The 16,423-nt window shown below is 43.3% G+C and overlaps 2 protein-coding genes across 2 annotated transcripts; both read right to left on the reverse strand.

The window, feature by feature from the left end:
- Positions 1-33: 33 nt before the first annotated feature.
- prune2 (prune homolog 2 with BCH domain) lies at positions 34-8,164 on the reverse strand. The gene is made up of 11 exons (XM_056432791.1): positions 7,687-8,164; positions 7,390-7,581; positions 6,738-6,751; positions 6,398-6,560; positions 4,480-4,582; positions 2,587-2,718; positions 2,371-2,457; positions 1,760-1,858; positions 1,636-1,674; positions 1,139-1,189; positions 34-1,020 (listed from the first exon to the last, which is right to left on the reverse strand). Exons 1-11 carry the CDS (start codon positions 7,739-7,741, stop codon positions 996-998), a joined length of 960 nt encoding a protein of 319 aa, XP_056288766.1. The 5' UTR covers positions 7,742-8,164; the 3' UTR covers positions 34-995.
- A 1,940-nt stretch (positions 8,165-10,104) lies between these two features.
- On the reverse strand, positions 10,105-15,590 carry LOC130204940 (guanine nucleotide-binding protein subunit alpha-14-like). The gene is made up of 7 exons (XM_056431956.1): positions 15,235-15,590; positions 13,622-13,806; positions 12,820-12,974; positions 12,503-12,631; positions 11,396-11,525; positions 11,123-11,276; positions 10,105-10,722 (listed from the first exon to the last, which is right to left on the reverse strand). Exons 1-7 carry the CDS (start codon positions 15,512-15,514, stop codon positions 10,532-10,534), a joined length of 1,224 nt encoding a protein of 407 aa, XP_056287931.1. The 5' UTR covers positions 15,515-15,590; the 3' UTR covers positions 10,105-10,531.
- Positions 15,591-16,423: the final 833 nt, after the last annotated feature.

The following is a 16,423-nucleotide window of genomic DNA, read 5'->3' on the forward strand; positions in this document are numbered from 1 at the left end:
TTCATACAACAAATCACAACCGAACACGATGACGTCGTTTAGATTTCAGTCCATTTATTTAAATTACTAAACAGCGATCCATAATTTATTTGCACATCCTCAATACACCACTGAAGACTCATCGGTAGGAGGACATCAATGAGGGGACACACACACACACACACACACATGCGTGTGGACACTCAAGATATTGTGCTTTACAGAAATCCCATCTTAAATTTACTGAGGTTTATTCTTAATGCTCCGAGAGAAGCTGAAGAGATGACGTCTATGTATCTGAGAGTCATTTAACACACACACACACACACACACACGCTTGCAGAGCTCATCAGATATGCTCTGACAGCACGCTGAGAACTTGGTTTCATATTTAACGTATTCCTCTACGACGTTCAAATAGCTTTTTTTATAGATTTGTTCCCCGCAGTTTTAAAACAAGAGTTAAGGAGTGGATTGCTGAACTGCAGCAGTTGGTCATCTATGGCATTGGCACTTGGTTTTTTCGATGGCACAAGGCTCTTTTTTTTGTGCACACGATGTGCTTTTACTGTAAATTGCTGACACGCAAGTTGCCTCTTTATCTGAAATATTGAGTGTGTGACCAGCAACGAGTGAAATTATTGCTTCACTGCTTCTCATGCACACAACGACGACACTATAGACTCTACAAATGGATTTGTGCAGTGTACGTCTGGTGTGTAATTGCTTTTCCTCCTCCCTACCGGGAACAGCAATGCTACTCTGGAGGTGCTGCCAAGCACGTATAGTTTAAGGTAGTCGAAGCTACAGCAGCCGTAAAGGATGAGATCAAACTCTTGACTTTTAACTGGAACTATTGCAAGTTTCGACTTCATATGAAACTCTAGTGTCTAATTCTCACGCACACACACACACTAGCTTTACACGCCTTTTGACTTTGTTTTCCAGCTTCACCCGTATAATACAACAGTGACTGCAGAACATTGAGACAACCTAACCATGTCGTGTGCTCGTGTCTAAGAGCTGCCGGCTGCATCTGGTCTGTTGGGAAGACGAGCAAAACGGAGACATTAGAGATGTGTTTGTGTGTGTGTGTCGTTGACAGAAGAAGTATAGCATGGTGTCAGCAGACTGTGTGTCTTTGACTTAGAGGACTTACTCTGCCCTGCCTGCTGCTGTTGGATCCAGTCCCAGCAGAAAGCTATTCCTCCTTGAGTGAGAGAACAGAACAAAGTGGTTTGTTAGAGCAGAATATATTGTTGTGAATTTTAAGATGTGCAATTTATGAAACGACGCACAATTAATCAGAGGGAGAACCGCGTGTGGACGCTGCGGCGCCGAGCCAACATTTATCAGCGTAATAGATCACTCTGCAATAAGGCCCGGCTCGTTTATTTCTCCGTAATGATAAATGAGACGTGGGCGACGCATTTAGCATCTTTAGACACTTTTTTCCCTCCCCCGTGTCCGTCCTGTAATTGCAACCAAAGCCAAATCCAATTGGTCGCCGTCGTGCGGCAGAGGAGTCCCTGTGATGTAAAAGTGAGCCGTCTGATGAATGAGCGCTGCAGCTGTGAATAAAGCCGAGGCCGGGGGCCCGCCGGGGGGGCGGGGGCCGCTGCCTCCACGGGGGGAATAATGAGAGTAAACGCTTACTTTGAGTTCTCGGCTGCTTCCTTCATCTCCTTGTCAAGTCTAGAGGTGAGAGTTCAAATGGCAAGATGAATATAAAGTCATTTAAGAAGACAAGTGAGGGTTTGAGGGGGGGGGGGAAACTCACCTAATGATGCACTCTGGGATCTGGATGCAGTCCATGGGGATGGATTGGTGCAGTTCGTCCAAACTGTTCACAAACTTAATCTTACTGCTGAACTTGGTGCTGTGACAAGACACACACACACACACACACACACACACACACACAGGGCAAGGACAGGCTCAGTGAATGTAACTTATGTAGTTTAACTGTCAATTGATGAATGCTCTTGTGCGGGTAAAGCTCTTTTCTAGTCTTCCCATGTATACACTGAGGGTACGGGCTCAAAAGTCATAATATAGTATGTTATTTACATGAAATGCAAAATATAGTCGGGTATGTCATTAAAATGTCAACTAAAATTCACGTTAGATATGCTATTTTAAAAATAAGTAATTATATAGTATTACAACAAAATTTCCTAAACAAAGTCACAGTATAGTATTTAACTGATAATGGTTGATTTATACGGTGATTAGTAACTGCAGATAAATTCTTAAATTAAAGTTTAAAAAAACATATTTCCAACGCTGGTGTCTTGAAGTCTTTTGCCTCTGTAGGGCGACGTTATTGTACAAAATGTTCATGGTAATCCATCGACTGTCACTGCAACCCCATGAAGAGGAATAAATTACCTGATGAAGGGTCTGGTCACCACGAGAACCGTCCTGATGAACCACGAAGGATGGAGAATGATGAAGGACTTCAGATTCTTCCTGAGCCTGAAGGCAGCGCGACATTACACTTTAGATGAGTTCATGTTCACCTTACATTTTTCACTTTTATACATCATTTTGCAAGTCATGCTGCCGGTATCTCTCACAAGATCACGATACTATCCCATAACAGACCTCCTGTCAATCATCTGATAGCATTTCTTCAGCCAACCGAGGCCGGGCATTCTTCTGTGGGGTGTGGCTCCGTTCAGGTACACGATCATGTAGTCCTCCGCCACCATCAGCTCCAGAGTACTGATCACATAGCTAAAGACACACACACATGCGCACACACACACTTAAACTAAATACTAAATATACAGAGGAAGCTAAATGTATATACAATATTATCTCTGGAAAAAAATATATATATAGAATTACCGCCTCTGCCATTCAGTCAATTTGTATTTTACATTCATGCGGATGGAAAATTTGGCACAAATCTGTCCAAAAATGTCATCACAGATTTGTGCAAAATGTCCCTCCAGGTGTCCTGATGGAACGGACAACCGCGGCACGCAGGCATACAAATGGGACAATAACTCCAAAACTATTACCGTGTGTGTAGATCAACTCGAACAATAACATTGTAGTTCATAAAATAATTAAGAATTCACCAAAACCGAACAATACACTGTGACTCCGTTACATCACGTATGTCGGAATGTAGAAATACGAGAGCAAGAAACACAGAGCCGGGTTTAGTGACTGAATGCAAGAGAATGAGGAAACAGGAGACTTGTTTCTGTTTGGAGAACGAGCAGCGTTTCAAGAAACCTCTCGACTGATGTAAGCTTTGAGAAATTGGTTCAAATGTTGCTTCATGGATGAGCTGATATGCTTTGAATTTCTCCTCCTTTTAAATTCTCTTGCATCCATCTAAGCAATCAGACTTTTCTACCTCAAAAAACCAAGACTGTGAATCAAACTCACAATTTCTCTCTCTCTCTTCTCCCCCCCCCCCCCCCCCCCCCTTCTCTCATTCTTCGCGGTCAGCGGGGAACTTTGTCATATCCTTTGAAAAAACGGCGACAATATTCTCAGCCAACATAGTTTCCTCTCCCTGCGATGACTTTGGGCTCATTCCGCCTCTCTTTCTGATCCAATGTCATTCTCCAGCGTATGAATCCACACTGCTGACCCACTCTGTTTCATGACTATTGTGATCGTCTCCCACCGACATCAAGCAGCAGAGCATTCACCTCCCAGCTATAGTTAACTCCTCCTCGCAAGGATTCAGACCTCCAAGCCATCTGGCATCAGAAAGTGCAGACCTCCTTTCATTTCTATCCAAAACTCTGATATGCCAGTTTACTGAACGTCTTCCACAGAACAGCCTGTGGGATCCATGATCAGCCCGTCCAAGTATGAAAACTCAACGGCGCCAGCACCGCAGTGAAGACGTCAACGGGGGACGTCTCCAGCAACATGCTGGACCATCCCTTTATTTGAAGTGGTTTTCCTTGGGCAGGTTTAAAGTATTAAGAAGCCTCACCAACACGCAGTATATAGAGGATAAAATGAATCTTTTGAGGTTGGGCCCTGGTGCCGTTTGCTTTGAATGAATGAAAAAAAAGGACGGCTTGAGATGAAACGGGACCAGAGATGAGTCACAAGAGTCTTCGGCGACGCCGGCGGCTCCGTGAACGCAGACGACGCTCGCACGCCGATGTTCAGCAAGCGTGTCGGATTGTTTGCACGCACAGGAAAAAGGCGAATTAACCCGTGAAGCACATCTGGGAATGCTCCTGGCTTTTCCACGAGCGCCACCGTGAGATCGCCCCCTATGAAACGGTCCTCACTCTGATAGTAAACTGATCAGATTTGATTACATTTAATTTCTTATTTTTAAAATAATCTGAGGTGGGAACTTGAGTCAGGTAGCTCCCTTGTGCTCGAATGCAACATTCATTTATTTTTAAATATAGCAGAAAGGGTGGTCCTCACTTCCAATGTGAATTTACCCGGTCCTCAGTCCGATGCCCATACGGGGATGTGTGTGTGTTTGTGTGTGTGTGTAAAACTCACAGGAAGAGGTTCTCCATTATTTCGTGGTAGTCCTCTTTGTCGCTGTCTGGCAGGAAACAGGCAGCAAACACGATGATGGCGTTCACTCCGTTGCTATAGTAGCCTTGATCAAAACACACGAGTAATTAGAGTTATGATTACGTCCCATCGGTAGTGAGAGCTAAGCCTTAATTAGCATAGTTTTCATAACTCCATATTTTCCTCTTCAGTTTATCTGCGTCTCTTTTGTCTCCTTTTCTCTCTCCATCTTTCAGACATTTATTTCATATTTCCTTTTATTCACAAACTCATTCATCACCAGATTTGGCGTCACTCAGTCTTTTATGTAAATGACAGCGCTTGTGATATTTTTGATGACAGACTTCTCAGCTTCCATGGGACCGTGTCTCTTGACAGGGGGGAGACAATACACCCTCGGCATATGAGGGGGAAATATTCAAAGAAAAAGCCACTAAAAGTGTTTTAGCGAGGGCCGGGCGACTGAGAGAAGCCCCAGAGCTCCCCGGCTCTCTGTGGTTTGTTGAACTGAAGTCAGTTCATTAATTAATCACAACAAAATAAGAGCATATTATTTTAATAATCAATTGCATTTTTTTAAAGCAAGAATGCCAGAAAAGCTTTGGTTGCAGCATCTCAAATGCGAAGCTTTGCCTTTGTTTTCTGACATTTTATAACTATCAAGAACTTTGTCAAATGATTGATTAGATGAAGTGACGATCAAAACGATCGTTATTTGCAGCGCTGGCGTTTTGATTTCGTAAACACAAACCCATAATGCAGATGCCACTGCACCCATTTCTCTAATCATCATAGTTACTATGTAATTGGTGACTTGTCTCTTCACACAGAGACGTGAGGCACAGCGGAGGCCACCTGTCATCAGACCAAGTCTATTGTTGTCAAGTTGTTGTTCTGATGACACGTGAAAACCTTCCACGGGGTTTTATTGTGGAGAGTTCCCTTTTCTCACGCCCGCTGGATGATGTCATCCTCATCAGCTGGCCTGAACGACCGCCTGGATTTCCTCAATTTGTGGTTGGCCCGCCTCCAAAAGGAGACGCGGGGGGCGCCAGCTCCAAAACAATAGTGTTGCAGTAGACCATAGATTATGAATTTTAGAATATGTTATGTCTGTAGATTCTTCGGGCCTGCAGTCTCGTCAAACAAAACATAATTACTGGGCTCAATCGATAAGTATTCCCATGTCAGTTGCAGATATTTTTCAATCAAATATGTTGTTTACTTCTGTTTCTTTGTGCCAGCGTTACTAACTTAAGAAAAATAGAACCCAACACTTGCAATTCATACTCAATACTGTAGTCCTTATTGTATTTAAGGACTATCTTAAAACTTATTATGAAATGTTATATTAAAAACAAATAAATCAAACTTCTATTTCCATCCTCTACTATAATTCACCTACTCAATGTTTATAAGCAGTGTATTTAATTCCACCTTTAGCTTGGACTGGTGTTTAATTCTAGCATCTGTTCAGGAGAATTATCTGTAAATAAAAAGGTATTAAATCATAAAAGGCAGCCGTGGAGGTGATTAGTGTCTCCAGATCTCCTGCTAACAAAGCAACATGCTTGGTTTTCTGAGAGGAGGAAGCGAACGAAGGACAAGAAAAGTAAATCATACTAAACCGCCTTAAAGCTTAATAGCGGGGAGCTCACGGTAAAACTGAAGAAAATATATGATCACTTTGATCAACTTCTGATTTTAGCAGATTGAAAAAAATGATTCTGAAAAGTGTCCATAGTGGAACATATTAAATATACTTTAAAGAAAGTTAACTTTACCCTTTCACTGGACAGTGAACATATTCTAATAATAATATATACCCAGTATTGGGTGTATTTAAAAACATTGCTTCTGTACAGATGGGGAATGTGTAAGATGATTCCTAAACATTCACCTCCATGGGAGATGACCCTCATGTAGGACTCGATGACCTTCATGTTGATGCGGTGCTCCTGCTCCCCGATGACCACCGACCTCCAGAGCCGGCCGTCCTGGCGCTCCTCCTCCGCGCTGTACGTCGGGATCGGGTTGTAAGACTCTCGTCGCGCTCCTCTTGGCTGCGTTGGGGTCTGGAGACGGGAGAAGGCCAGCGCTGCGTTACAGGGACAGGTGTTCGGGGACAGCTATGCTGAGCTCCAGCGTCCCACAACACCAGGAGCCTGGAGCTTGAGCTGCTAAATGGAATATTAGGAGGTTACATATGATAAAAATAACTCCTTTATTCAGTGCTGTGCACATGCATGTGGGTCTCTGGACGGCTGACCAACACACAGACTGTGACATGAGGAAACCCAGTCAGGGCGGCCGAGGTCAGAAAACGTGTGATTCAATCAGCCGATCGGGTCTCGCTCCTCTTGTCACGTGCACGATCCCCGTCGACGCAGCCGGGGCTTTTATTTCTCGAGTGGGGCTTAACCCTCCTGTTACCTTTCGGGTCAATTTGACCCCATTCAATGTTTAATGTCGGTGTTCCTTGGGGTCAATTTGACCCCAGGCTATTTTTCACTGTGTCAAACATATAAGAAATATCAACTTTTTAATATATTTAAAGGGCTATTTAGGTAGTCAACAAACAAACATAAAGTACCTCACACTTAAACTTGGGAAACAATATTAATTCTAATAATTTTCTGGAGGTTTTAATTGCTGGGGTCAAATTGACCCCGAGGGTAAAATATGTTAGTAAATGTAAAGGTAACAGGAGGGTTAAACTGACGGGCGCTAAAATGGAGCGTATGAATAATTTAGTACAAGTCAGCAGAAGCCCAAAATACAAACATGAACCTAAAGATGTGCACGATATGTCATCTTTAGAGTCATGGTCCACCTTGGTGCTTTGGGAGGTGAGCATGTAATGGCTGCATCCAACTGACGGTGTCGACCCACCTTCCCAGTCCATCTCGTGGTCCGTGTAGTCCCCCTCGTCATCAGTGTCCAGGTCATCGACGTTAATGTCCAGGTCATCGGGCGTCTCCCCCAGGTCGTCCTCGCTCTGGTCCAGGGACAGGCTGATCCGAGGGGCCGAGAGCTTCTTCCTTTGGCTGGGACCTCCTTGCAAGGGGAGAGAAGTAGGCGGGACTACAAAGAGACGACAGTCAGTCACTTGCATCGCGGTCATCTTTTAAAATATCAAAGACGGTTTTCATTCATTTTTAACCGTTTCCTTTAAGTCGTCGTCCTCACCTGGTCGGCCTTCGCCCCCCTCAGAGCTCATTTTGCTCTCCGATGCCAGGTCCATCCCCACGAGGACCTGTGAGACGGAGATTACAGTTATTAAATATGATGCAACAAAAACCAGGAGGAGAGTATCCCGACCACGGCGTGACGCAGGACCTGTGATTCCTCTTCATCCGAATCTGGAATCTTCATCAGATTTTTCGAGTGAGGAATTTGGATTAAAATTGCAACTTGTGCCAAACATTAACTCGTTTTTGAAATAATTACATTTGCTCAAATACGTACCGCACTTGAAGATTTTAAAGGGACTTTACACGAGTTACACTTTATTTTTACTTCTACATTTCAGAGTGAAATGAGTTTGACTTTTTTTTCACTTTGTAACAAGTAACTTTAAAGATTAAGATTTTACATATAAAACATGATGCATTGTTGCACATAACATTTTTATATTATTATACCTTGATTAACAGTAAAATGCTACTTTGACATTAATGCATAGTAATAATCAGTAATAATAGCATAACACGTATAGGGGCCATATTCTGCACTGAGTACTTTTATTAATACTAATACTTATATTGCATTCATTTTATTTAAGTGACATTTGAAATGCATGACTTTTACTTGTAATGGAGTATTTTGTATCTTTCACGGGGTCACGCCGAGTTTGAGGTCATTTAGAAACAACGTCACCATCATAGAGTTTGTCCACCAGAGAGCACTGACACGCTTATTTAACAGCATGATGTGCCACTTAGTATGAATCTGATTATCAAAAAATAAAAATAAATCACAGAGATCCATATGGACATCAACGTTAATCTTGTGTGGTCGTGTTGAAAGATTAGCATGGGCCAATACATCTTAATCCGACATCACAATCAGTAAGGTTAAAGGTCATCCTCCCCAGGGAATAATCCTTCTATTCAAACTGGAGGAGGTGAAGGGGGGGCAAGCGTGTTACATCATGACGTGTTACATCATGACGTGCTCATTCCCCCCCCCCCCTCGCTGTCTTTTCCTACTGCTGATTCAAATCGAATGATTGCACAGCTTGGGCAGAGATGCAAATTCACAGCGAGTGTCGAGTGTCACGTGTGTCACGTGTGTGCCGTGTGCTCATTGGCATGAAAGAGAAAACATCCTTGTTCCTCTTTGGGAGACACTGCCCAGAACGAGGGAGACGTGCTGGTATAAACAGCTGCAACAGAGAAGTGCTGATTCTGGTACAGATGACATCATGCTGACGATGCACAGAACACACACACACACACACACACACACACATCCGGAGAGAAAGACAAACACAGTGACACGCTCTCCGACATAGAATGACAAAATGAGCCTCAGCCGCTACGTGCATCCTCCATGGAGGATGCTGAGCTGCTTTCGATCCACTCCAACAGCACAGGACCCCAGTGCTGATGGCGGCCCCTCCCCCGCTCCCTCCCTCCCTCCCTCTTGCTTCCCATCTGCTGGCTGAGAGGAAGAAAGAAAAAAAATGACAAGAACATATCCCCTTGATCTTCTTTTTGTCCCCGTGGAATAAAAGCCGTTTACTCACCGCTGCTGGAGCTCGGGGAATCTCTGTGCTCCTGCGTCTCAGAGCATCGGGTGTGCTTCCAAGGTCCCTGCCTATTTCCTTTTCTCCCAGCCTTTCCTCGATGGAGATGCTCAGCTTACACACAGCTCACAGCTTCCACCATTTTGTGGTCACATGATCTGGGCCATTACCAAATAAGGACGATCACCTGCTGTAACGGCTCCCTGCACAGCGGCTTCCTCCAGCAGCGTAACTGAATGGAGATAGAAGAGGAGGAGGAGGAGGAGTCGCGTCTGTGTGTCATCGTTACCCTCGACTGGAGGAAATAAAATCTGCGTAGACGCTGTTGTGTCATCGCTACGACAGTAGATTTATGTTCTGACGTTGCAGCTATAAGATTATATTCGCCTTTAGGGGTAAAAAAGAAAGAAAGACAGAAGCAATAAAGCAACAATCAGCTGTCAGCTTGGTGTGCCGATAACATTCACGCTTCACCACGAGATGGCGAGAACGTAGTGACTGAAGCAACGCAAATAACCCCGCCTACCCTGTTCATGAGCCAACTTCAAGCCTGTTAACCCTTAAACAAGCAAACTATTACGACGGTGTGATCAAACCAACAGTCCCGAGACGGTCTCTCCTTGCGGAAACAAACCCCGCCGACTTACCGACGCACAGCCCCGACAGGAAGACCGAGCTGTCGGACCTTTGCACCTTTGTCGGCCATCGTTGAGGTCAAAGGTCGTTGAGCGTGAGGCAATCCCTGTGACCACGCCTGGAGCTCCAGCATACACGTCCAAAAAACAGCTTTTGGTTAATCGGTGCAAAGCTGCCGCCCGGTCGGACATTATGAGAAGAGTCATAATCACATTTCTCAGTTTTTTTTTCCTTTTTCCCACGCACATGTTTTAATGTCAATAAAAAAAAGTGACACGGTAGATCATGAACGGTGCCGAATCCGCTTCATCTGAATACACAAATCAATATCTATAGTTTAAAAGTAAAAGTAAATACATATTAATTGTACAGGCTACATGGTTGTTGTTGTTGTTGTTGTTGCCGTAAAAGTAAGTCACTGGTTCCCCGCAGGCTCTTCCTCCACTTCCTCCAGTCGACGTGGTCGAACCAGTTTGATATTCTAACCGATGACGATCAAAGCGCACGGGGATGAAATGGAACTCCCTGATAATAGTTCAGGACAACAATGAGCTGACTTTGCAGTCCGTTTCCTGTAGCAATAAAAGATTATTTTAAAAAACTTCCATAAAAGTGTTCGACCGGCTCCCGAGGGGGAAACCGCCGTTTTCATTGCAGGTTGAACCCTTCCAGGTTGTCCATGAAGAGAGTATCTTTGACGGCCCTGAAGACCACGCGGATGCTCTTGGTGTCCGTGGCACAGGTGTAGTGTTTGTAAAGGGTCTTGGGATGCCCGCTGTGCCTCTCCACGTACATCTGCAAGATGAATTTTTGTGCGGCAATGACATCACGCTGAGGCCCTGCGGGTCAAATTAAAATTCAGAAGTTGCATTATCGTTCACTCATTTAATTCTGCTGACCAAGCAAATCCTTACATTTGAGATAATCCATTAATCATCACTTGTAAACGGTGAAACGCAAACTGTATCAAAAGAAAAGACCCAAGTAAAGTACCTCGAATGTATTCTCAAGTACAGTATAATACTTCAGTAAATATACTTGTTATATTCCATCACTGAAAAATGTAAAAACAAATAGTGAAGCACGCCCGGTAAAGAAAGTGACATTTTCAAATTGCTTATTTTAACTGACAGTCCAAAAACACAAGGAACATATCTGCTGATTAATTTTCTGTCGACTAACTAATTAATATTTTCGGCACAACTCAAAGCATACAGACATGGATGAAATGTAAATTACCAGTAAATGCCGGGAAGTATGTTGCCAAATGAGAGCGTGAGATTTTCTCCTGTAGTAAGTCCGTTTTGTTGAGGAAGAGGATGGTGGAGGACTCTTGGAACCACGAGTACGAGAGGATGGTCTTGAACAAGGCCAGGCTCTCTCTCAGTCGGTTCTGGAGGAGGTGACAAGAGACAAATGGAGGGAAATAATAGTTATTTTGACAGCTGGAGTGTGAATAGAGGAGAGGTTGGAATAATAAATGTGAAGCCGACTGAAAGCCTTCCGCCTTACATCACTCTCGCTCTCGTAAAGGACTTGGTCGTACTCGCTGAGGGCCGCCAGAAATATGATGGAAGTGACATTCTCAAAACAGTGGATCCACTTCCTCCTCTCTGAACGCTGGCCGCCCACGTCCACCATCCTGCACACGCACACACACACACACACACACACACACGCACACACACACACACAAGGAATGTTAAAGGATTTATTTTTGCCAATTTGAGAAATAGTTAATTGCATTCTTGCTGAGAATTATCAATCAATCAAACTTATATTTCAGACTCACAGTCCAGATAGTAGGCTACAACACATTAAAATAGAATAAAATACATACAAAATCACAAGTAAAATACATAGAACTACAAATGCTTTATAAATAAACAGTTGGAGGCTCCAAAGTCTCCACAGCTGGGACTGGTAGCGTGTAGCACTGAACTTTATATTTGATAAAACCACGATGATTTCATTTTCAGAGTCATTAACCTGGCAGATACATTTTTTAAATTAGATTTATTAAAACAACTTGTAAAGTATTGACTCCTGCAGCCACGAGTACTAGAGGAGAAGACGCTGAATAAGAAGCCCGAGCTTAGCATGAATACTGGAAACGAACAGCTAGCGCGGTCATGTTCAAAACACACACTAATTAACACAATATATCTGATATTCTCAAATAAAGGAACAACAGAAGTGAATAAATAACACATTGTGGTTTTACATGGTCCAAGATATCTGGAAAGATTATGTTTGTATTGCTAACTGGTGAGCTCAACGGCCATGCTAGCCTCGCATTGTCATGCTAAGCTTAAGCTAACCACGAGCTATTCCGAGCTTCATATTAGTCCGACAAACACGAGAGATTTTCTTATACAGCTCACTTTTTCCCAAAATGTCTCACCATTCCTTTACCAGATGCCCTCTGAATTTAAATTTTTTCATTTACATTTTTATCAAATCAGTTAAGTTTCACAAACATCAACAGAATCTTGACACTGACGGGTTGTCTGACTAAAACAACACAACAAGAAGACTCGTTATTGGTTTTTAAGCACCCAGCTATTATTTGTATGTGTTTTGGTGTGTGTGGCAGGTAACAAAAGCTCAGTAGCCTACCTGAAGATGACTTTTGAGAGGTCAAAGGGGTACTCCATGATGCCTGTGGTGGGGACCCGGACCCTCAAGATGTCCTGCAGATTGGGGATGTATAACGGGGCTGTGATTCTTTCCAAGTCTTCAAGGTAACTGAAAAGTTAACAACAAATCCACATTTAATATTCCGATGGCGATACAGAAATGTGCACTTCTTACATGCAAATTACGTTTCATCCGTATGAATCCACATTCTTCAATTTAAAAAGTGATGAATGGAAAAAGACGGCGTGCACAAGCTTTGGTCCGCACAGAGCCTCGGGTCCGTACGAAAGTCTTACTATTTGGCAGAGTCGGAAAACTGGAATTCCCTCCTGCGGTCGTAGCACCTTTGAACACCGCGGTCACGCCACACTTGACGAATGCCGTCCACCTGCCAGGCCTCCAGATTGGACACCTGGTCAGCCTCCACCTGGCTCAGCTTCTGTGCGTGGCTCTGACACACACACAGACACACACAGACACACACAGACACACACAGGGGATTTTACTCAACACGTATTTTTAATCTTGGTCCGATCTATTAATAGACCGTCAGGGGGACGAGGACTGCAACAGAACTCCATCTAGAACCAGGCGGATGAGTTGTGGGAATAAACAGAAACTCTGATGTGGTACAAAATTAGTTTGTAATGACAATAATTTGGTCCGTCAGTCTGCCGTTTTAGTCCAGCGGTAGTCCCCAGCTATAAACTCTCAGGATGTCGGTGATCCCCTGACTCTCCCTCCAGCGCCACCATGAGGTTCACATTTGTAGTTTTGAGTGAAATGTCTTCTCATCCACCATCGGGTTTAAAATTTGAATTTGTCCAATAACTTGGTTCATGACCTGGGAAACAGATTCCCATCAGTACGTTATGCTCACTGCTAATTACCAAATGTAATCATGTTAACATCCCGAACTAAGATGGTGACGCAGCCTGTGAGCATGCTGACTTTAGCTCGTCGGGCCTCACAGAGCTGCCAGCATGGCTGGAGGCGTGTGTTGGTCTATTAACCCCTCGGTGACACACGTGAGCTTCATTCAATGCAACATAATAAATTCCGTAATCTCCTCGTGAAAAACCCGCACAGTTTTCTCACAATGTTCTTGTCGTCGATGTAGTCGATCTCGAGAGTCTGCATGGCGCGGATGAGCGCCTGGATGGCGTTGACGATGTTCTGGAACACGAGCCGAGTGAAACCTTTCCTGTCCGCGTCGCTGTAGCCGCTGCCGTGGATGATCCTCATCTGTTTGATGAAAGTGCTCTTCCCACTTTCACCCGTCCCTATATGCAAATGAGATGAATGAAACCCAAGGATGAACAATGGAATAAGATCAAAGCGATGCCAGAAATAGGACGAGCACCACAACAACAACAAAAAAGGAATCATCTGAACATCAATCAGTTGGAGCTAAACAGGATTTCGGCAAAAAAATAACAGGGGGGAAAAATCTGCATTCTAAACAATGCAAGAAAATTTTTAAATGTTGAAGTTTTACAGATATGGTGTTTATTTCACAAATTATAGATGTGTGTGCGTGTGTGCATGTGAGTGGGCGCATACATACTTCAGGTGTATGCAAGCTGCCAACCGTGTCAACATTTGCTTCTATTAAATGCTCCATTACTAATGTTATTGCTCAGATATAACAGCATGCACAGGGGCTGGTAACCACGCTCTGTTACTTGTTTTTATTTTTGATGTGTCGGCTCTTACATAAATTACATTAAAATAAATATGAAATGATATAAACACCGAAGATAATTAAATATATAAATAAATACACAATACAAATGAATTAAAAAAAGGAGGTACAGCGCACAGCCGCAGGCTTCTAAGTGAAACAGGTTCTGTATGCTAATTTCTGTCCATAAAAGTGCCGAAAAGTTGTAAACATTAGACTGACCTTCACAGGAGAAAGTCTATCCTGATATCTAATATCCATGCATATACAATGTAACTCTTGAATATCAAATGTAACTTCTAAACTAACAATATAGGTCTCATAAGTCATACAGGCTCCATTATGGAATATGCCTACTACCAACTATGCCATGGCCCTGCTGAGACTGCCCACGCTTCCTCTCTATCTCCATCTGCCTGATGGATCGTGGAGGTCTGGATCGTTTGGGAGTTTTTCCTGATCCGATGTGAGGTTTTGGGATAGGGATGTCTATATGTACAGATTGTAAAGCACTCAGACAAATTTCTAATTCGTGAAAATGGGCTATACAAATAAACTGAATTGAATCACACTCCAGCTACTATATTTACTATATTTACTTTAGTTACTATATTTAATTTATTTACTGTATATTTATATATTTACTATATTTACATATTTATTATATTTTCTATATTTATATATTTACTATATTTAGTATTTATATTTACTTAATTTACTATATTTATATATTTACTTTATTTACTATATTTACTCTTACTTTCCTGGCAGATTCCTGTTGAACTCGATAAGTAATTATACGGCGCAACCGACACACTCTTCATGGACTAAATAATTACAGTAATTACATTCACCTGTGCTGTCACTATGTCGTATGCAAAGCAACCTATGATGCTATTTTGTAAACAGTTTTAAGTCCATTTCTGGACTCAAATTAAATGCAAATTAACATTCCTAATGTGAGTTAGGCCTATACATGTATCAGGACGTGTGGAAGTGTAATTCATGAAGTTTGACCGACACTCACCTAAAAGCAGCAACTTCAGCTCCCGGTGTGACTCTTGTTTATCCCGACGGAGCTGTTTCTCTATCTCTTTGTGCACCATGAGTCTCTCGCGGCTCTCCGCCGGCAGGCAGCACTCGTCCATTCCGGTGTCGACGGGGCGGCTGTCGGTTAGATAAGCGGCTGTCGAGCTGGCAGCGACTGGAGGGAAAGTGAATGGATAGAGACTCTTCACGGGCCCGTCCCGGAACAGGTGGCTCGGGGAGCTCAACACCGCCTGGTGCCAGATCCAGTTCAGGTGCATTCCACATTCCTGGGGAGGCGGGCGTATGGGCGGCCGTGAGACGCAGTAAGAGTGTATATCCTTTGAGTTGATCACATCTTGCGCGTGTGTATCTGCTTACAGGTCCACGCGCCAAGAGGCCGTTGAACCTGAAACCCTGAGCAGGAGGAGGGGGGGAGCAGCATGGAGGGACAGCCAGGTGCATTGTACTCGCACCCTCTCCGTTTCAACATGTAAGAGCTAATGACACATTTCACGGACCGATGCATTCAATTGAGAGTGGTAATCCATCAATTTACTGCTGCACTTCCATCAAGTTATTTTTCAAAGAAAAGGTCAAAATCGATGCTTTTAGTCCCCGGTATGAGTAATAAAAAGAAAAACACTTGATCCTATACATTTCCCATCTAGCAACTCAATAACGTTGTCTTCTTCTACACATCATTTCCTGGTAATATGTTTCAAGTGTTCCCTCTTTGTATAGCTGAGTGCAGCATTGGGGGGGGGGGGGGTCCCCTGCTGGCTTCATTCATATATATATACATATATATACGAATATATATACACATTCATATATATATAGACAGTTGTCAAAAAACAACCACCAATAGATGGTCCTCGAGTCGGGGGTCTTGCTCCTCCTTTGTAGGAGGGGTACACGTCCATTTCCTTACAATCTATCATGGATTGACAGCATTTCATATTCGAAATGTTTGAAGTGGTTTATTTGTTGGTATTTCTTCACTACACTGAATAAATTCTGTCATAATAAATAATGCAGTTTCTGCCACATAACCAACAAAAACCGCACATCTTTGCCCCACTACATATGTGTTGGCAGCACTAAAGCTACGGACCCCGAACCGAAGTGATGCTGCAGCCTCCAGCCAGATGGATGAGGAGTTCAGAGCGGACGGAGCGGCCGAGAAG

The sequence above is a fragment of the Pseudoliparis swirei genome, chromosome 15 (genome assembly GCF_029220125.1).
Source record: "Pseudoliparis swirei isolate HS2019 ecotype Mariana Trench chromosome 15, NWPU_hadal_v1, whole genome shotgun sequence".
Taxonomy (NCBI): domain Eukaryota; kingdom Metazoa; phylum Chordata; class Actinopteri; order Perciformes; family Liparidae; genus Pseudoliparis; species Pseudoliparis swirei.

Bases quoted from the DNA above. Each gene is read 5' to 3' on its own strand.
- prune2 (XM_056432791.1), bottom strand. From the start codon at position 7,741: ATGGACCTGGCATCGGAGAGCAAAATGAGCTCTGAGGGGGGCGAAGGC. The intron at 7,582-7,686 runs GTGAGGACGACG...GTCTCTTTGTAG, and splicing joins GGGGGGCGAAGGCCGACCAG to TCCCGCCTACTTCTCTCCCC. The intron at 2,719-4,479 runs GTGAGTTTTACA...GTGTGTCTTTAG, and splicing joins ATAATGGAGAACCTCTTCCT to CTATGTGATCAGTACTCTGG.
- LOC130204940 (XM_056431956.1), bottom strand. From the start codon at position 15,514: ATGCACCTGAACTGGATCTGGCACCAGGCGGTGTTGAGCTCCCCGAGC. The intron at 12,975-13,621 runs GTGAGAAAACTG...TGTGTGTGTCAG, and splicing joins ACATCGACGACAAGAACATT to AGCCACGCACAGAAGCTGAG. The intron at 12,632-12,819 runs GTAAGACTTTCG...TTAACTTTTCAG, and splicing joins TTTTCCGACTCTGCCAAATA to TTACCTTGAAGACTTGGAAA.